Here is a 4,868-nt window from a genome sequence, read left to right as displayed (position 1 = left end):
TCAAACTCAAACCTTTCAATTTTTTTTTTACTTATCACGTTGTGATTTGAATTTTTCTATTTCTTAATGGACAAAAAATACGAAAAGCAGCAAATAAACTACGAAATTTAAAAATAATAATATTTTTTTATTGTAACTGACTCGAAGCATCGCTCGGGAAAAAAAAAACTAGTTTACCATTTATTATGCGCAATCTAATATTTTCCATTAAATGATACATTTTAGTTTTATCATACTTCATATAACGATTAGCAAGGATAAATGTAAATTTTATTTTAAATTTTGTAACATAGAAATATGAGACAAACCTATTTGCTAGTGCCATAGTCTACTATTAAGCAGAAAATATTTCAGAAAAAATTTGCAAGGAATTTAAAGTGTGTTAGGTAAGCAGTAGTGAGAGATTATTGAAAATAAAAGAGAAAGAGGCAGTAGTATCATTTTAGTTTGATGGGCTAATGAGCCAAGTGTCGCCTTCAACATAATAAGTCCCAATGAAAGGCTCAGCCTCTTTGTCTGTTAGGGCCCGAGCCCAATGCACTCTTCCCGTCATGTTTGATCCCGGCCCACTACATTTATATTCTCCATAGTACACACTCCTGTACAAGTGCACAACACACACACACACAAGAAAAAGAAATTTTAATGAAGCTACTCAACGTGACTACACGATCTTTCATCATGATGTAAATTGATGTTATATTACAGGTTGTATATACATTTTGAATTGGTGAAGAAGTAGATCCTATAGGTAAATCATGAACACTCTTTCAATTGTTACATACTTCCTCCGTTTCTTTTTACTCGCTACACTTCTCATTTCACGGACTCCTAGACAATTTTTGGAGAATAGAGAGGTAGAGAGTAAAAAGAAAAGGGACCCATGTGGGAGGAGAGAGATAGATAGAGTTTATTGCCCAAAAAAGAAGTGTAGCAAGTAATGTGAAACTTTCCATAATGGAAAGTGTAGCGAGTAAAAAGAAACGGAGGAAGTATTTAGGTATAGCATAAACTATTCCAAATTAAAACTCGAATATTTAATAAAGATCTTATGCGGAAAAAGACATTCAAATCGCTTTTATATCGATGTGAGTATCTCAATTCAAAATTTAGATACCGTATACGGATACGGATATCACTTTAAGACTTTATGGTATTTAATAACCTACTTGATAATCATTTTTCTTCCTTTTATTTTTTCACGTGCTAATTGTTATATTTAGACGATAGCTCATTAATTCACTAAACATTTAATACATATTATTTATTAAAGGGTAAATATATAACTAGAATAGGGGTATTAGTAAATAATAATAAGTGAAAAACTTACTTATCGCGGTTAGATTTACCCCAGTTATTCCAGCCAAGAGGGAGAACAAGTTTGTCGAGGAAAGAGAAAGAATAAACGACCCTTGAATAATCACCCCATGCTCTTCCCAAGTAAACCAGACCACTTCCAGTGACCTTACAATCTTTGAAAGAAAACCCACTTTCCATTGATGATTTGCTCCTCTTTTGGGCTGTTACTGATGCCACTTTCTTTGCTATTGAGTTTATTGTACAATTCTGAATTAAGCCCATATCAACTTCCATTAATAATTAATTAGTAAGACTAATTAGAAGTATTCTTCTGTAAGGCTTAATTGTTACTAATGTAATTTAAAAAGATTATTATACTACATTTTTTTTGTTAGATTCAATTTAATAAGTATTTTCATAACATCATAAATTTTAGTAGAGGAATTGACCGGACCTCGTAGAATGATCTTCCATAACCAAAGATGAAGTCAACGGAGCCTTGAATAAAGCAATTGCGGAAATAGTGAAGACCTTTGTGATCATAAAGTGTGTCTTGTGACCCATAAAAACTAGCCTCATAAAAGGAAGCTTTGGTGCCTGATATCCTTAGTGCCACTGCTTGCTCCCCCGCTTTCCCTACTTCATGTGTAGCCGTGTTCTAACTCACAAATCCAATCAATATAAATCACATACAAGTATATAATATATATCTAGAAAACAAAAAACCATAAGTTTTAACTAAACTAAACTAGGAAAAACTGAACTGAATTGAATTGGAAGAAAGCTGAACATGAGAGAGTGTTTAAACTGAATTGAACTACGAAAAATTTGAACCAAAATAAACTGAACTGAACTAGGAAAAACTAAACTGAATTGAATTGGGAGAAAGCTGAACATGTAAGAGTGTTTAAACTGAATTGAACTACAAAAAATTTGAACTAAACTAAACTGCAAATAAGTCCAAAAGAACAGGCCGGTTTAACAGTTGAAATTTTCTCAACAAGTAAGTCAAATTGAATTAAGGGGATGAATTTGACTTCAATTAAGATTCTACTTTGTATAGCTTCACAAAATAATGGGAATGAATGAACACATTGTTTGTGTTTTAATTTCATCCCTCTTTTCGAATTTGACTAGTGCCTTAGCCTCTCAATTTCAATTTCAGCTACTTTCTCACTAGTATTGTCAAAAATACATTATTTATAACTCCTTAATTTTCTATAGATGATATTGATTTTTGTAACACATTGTACCATTATATCATTATTAACATTAAAAATAGTATTGTCTTCACAATATTGCAGTAAATGAATTCTTTAGGTTTCAACCTACATACATAGATGTAATAAGCCATTACTATAAATTGAGACATTATTGGAATAATCAAAATTACATAACGTTTCTTTGAAAAAAAGAGTAGAAATTAAACATTAATTAGCAATAGGTGTAACTAATTATTATTTAGATTAGGTAGTAAGTGTACCTCAAATATAATATTGAGGGCGACGAAGTAGTCGGCATCAACAGCAACAGTAGCGCTCTGGAAGGTGTGCAATGGCGTGCCATCATGGGTCACATAGGCCGTGTCATTTCCAGTTATGGTTGGTGGATTACTCGAGTCTCCCACAAAGCTTATGAATGGCTTTGTTTTAGGGATGTGTATCTTTTCCCTTCCAAATCATATCATATGCTTTTCATATCAATTTATTTAATCACTAAATGTGTTTCTTTTAGCCACTAACTAATTATTAGGTTCATGCAAAGAATACATGCAAAACAACAATATAGTAATAAAATATATTGAATACACAATCTACAAGTCATTTTCCCACTATATTGTCCATTTGTTTGGAATGGGTTAGTTAGATAGGAAGTAATTATCCAGATTGGATGAAAGTAAAATTGTAATTAGCTTCTTTATTTACTCTTTCTTTATAAGTTGCAAGTGTAATTCGGAACATGTGAAGCTAAGGATAATAGTCATTTGAGTGATAATGATTGCGCTTGAAATAACAGATTAATAGTATAAGTGCAGTGATACAACAAAATGTTTGTATTTGTAGAACATATATAGAGTCAAGGATGGTACTAATTAAGTTTTTTTCCATAAGCTACTTTTGTCTCCTGATAATTTACACAATTTGACTTTATCAGACTTGCCAATGCAAATTTTTTACTATTAAGATTCTTTTATCATCAACAAGTCCCGACGAATATGATATGATCCAGTATGAATATGTTTTTTCTCCTATACTTATAGTATAAAAGTCCAAAGTATGGAAAATAAAAAGAAATGAAAGGTGTATGTCTTATTCAATTGGGCGCAACTCCTTTTGCTTAATCACATTAATGGCACGCACATCAATGATCTATTTACTTCTAAAAAATACTCCTATGAATTAAACAATTTATCCTTATGACATTAAGGTCTAACAATTAGGGTTTGTTTGGTATACGATGAATTTCTAGTTGTTTGTTTTAAGATTTAAAAGTCAAAAAAATATATTATAGATTGTGTAATAACGACTTTAAAGTTAGTCATACTTTTATTAATCATATTACTATTAGAAATTAACTAAGGTGTGTGTTCAACATCACTTTCAATTTTCAGTATTTGGTTGGAAGATTAAATTTATATGATGTATGTAAATTGCATGATAGAGTTAAAATTAGTAACCAATCATATTTATTGTAAAAGTTGATGAAAGAAAATTGGAAAGCACATTTAGTAGTTTCCAAATGTGCTTTTCATAAAAAATATATATCATGCATGACAAAGTTAAAACATAGAAGTGTAACATGGAGTGGACTTTATTAGCTTACCGATAGATACCAGGACTGATATCTAAGATGACTCTTCTAGTGTTACGCAATGGAATATTATCAATTGCTTCAGTTATTGTTCTGTAATCTCCTGTTCCATTTTGGTTAACAGTCAATCTTACTTTATTTGTCTCGGCGTTTTTTAGCTTCACATCTAAATCCTTGCTCGGACCTGCTGGTGTCACGGCCGTGTTCGGCTGAGGAAGGGTGTGCGGCCTCCTCTGGCGGTGGTTTTGGACATTCCAATTTAACCATGATTCATATGCTTGTTGTGGATCAGTGGCTACACTCCATAAACTAATATGGTGTAGGGAGATAAAAAAGAGAGGGATAAAAGGTAGAAGAATGTGGTGTTTTGGAGCCATGAGAATAATGTTAGTTGTTATTTAGTGAAGTGAATTGAAGGGAGATGTGCACTAGTGTAAAGTATTTTATAGTGCTCGTTGCATATAAATTTTAACGTAGTTGCATTGCATTATACTGGACCTTGGCCTTGTTCATTGTTTATAAACCAACCACACAAATTAAAGGGATTCTCATTTTCCCTCCAACGATATTAATTCAGCTTGTAGGTCCTATATTGGGGGATGGAGGTGACATCATTTTGTGTCATGTTTACTTCATCAATACTGAATGCCAAGTATGTAAATATTTCGAAGCTAGTCCTAGTATCTGTTTATTTGTTTGTATATATAACAACAAATAAACCCGTGCATTATTAGGTTAAATATTGTATATAACACCAT

The 4,868-nt window shown here is 31.8% G+C and overlaps 1 protein-coding gene across 1 annotated transcript; it reads right to left on the bottom strand.

The window, feature by feature from the left end:
- Positions 1-311: 311 nt before the first annotated feature.
- LOC104894824 (probable pectinesterase 53) lies at positions 312-4,555 on the bottom strand. The gene is made up of 5 exons (XM_010681161.4): positions 4,123-4,555; positions 2,783-2,969; positions 1,754-1,957; positions 1,331-1,566; positions 312-599 (listed from the first exon to the last, which is right to left on the bottom strand). The coding sequence occupies exons 1-5, from the start codon at positions 4,485-4,487 to the stop codon at positions 443-445; spliced, it is 1,149 nt and encodes a 382-aa protein (XP_010679463.2). The 5' UTR covers positions 4,488-4,555; the 3' UTR covers positions 312-442.
- Between the last annotated feature and the right edge of the window lie 313 nt (positions 4,556-4,868).

This window comes from Beta vulgaris, chromosome 5 (genome assembly GCF_026745355.1).
Source record: "Beta vulgaris subsp. vulgaris cultivar EL10 chromosome 5, EL10.2, whole genome shotgun sequence".
In the NCBI taxonomy this organism is placed as follows: domain Eukaryota; kingdom Viridiplantae; phylum Streptophyta; class Magnoliopsida; order Caryophyllales; family Amaranthaceae; genus Beta; species Beta vulgaris.
This window is presented reverse-complemented; position numbering and strand designations above follow the sequence as displayed.

What these genes read in the sequence shown, in the direction of transcription:
- LOC104894824 (XM_010681161.4), bottom strand. Translation starts at nt 4,487, where the DNA reads ATGGCTCCAAAACACCACATTCTTCTACCTTTTATCCCTCTCTTTTTT. An exon ending in CCCTCAATATTATATTTGAG is followed by an intron (nt 1,958 to 2,782) that starts GTACACTTACTA and finishes TTTGTGAGTTAG; the next exon opens with AACACGGCTACACATGAAGT. An exon ending in ATGGAAGATCATTCTACGAG is followed by an intron (nt 1,567 to 1,753) that starts GTCCGGTCAATT and finishes GGCTTAATTCAG; the next exon opens with AATTGTACAATAAACTCAAT.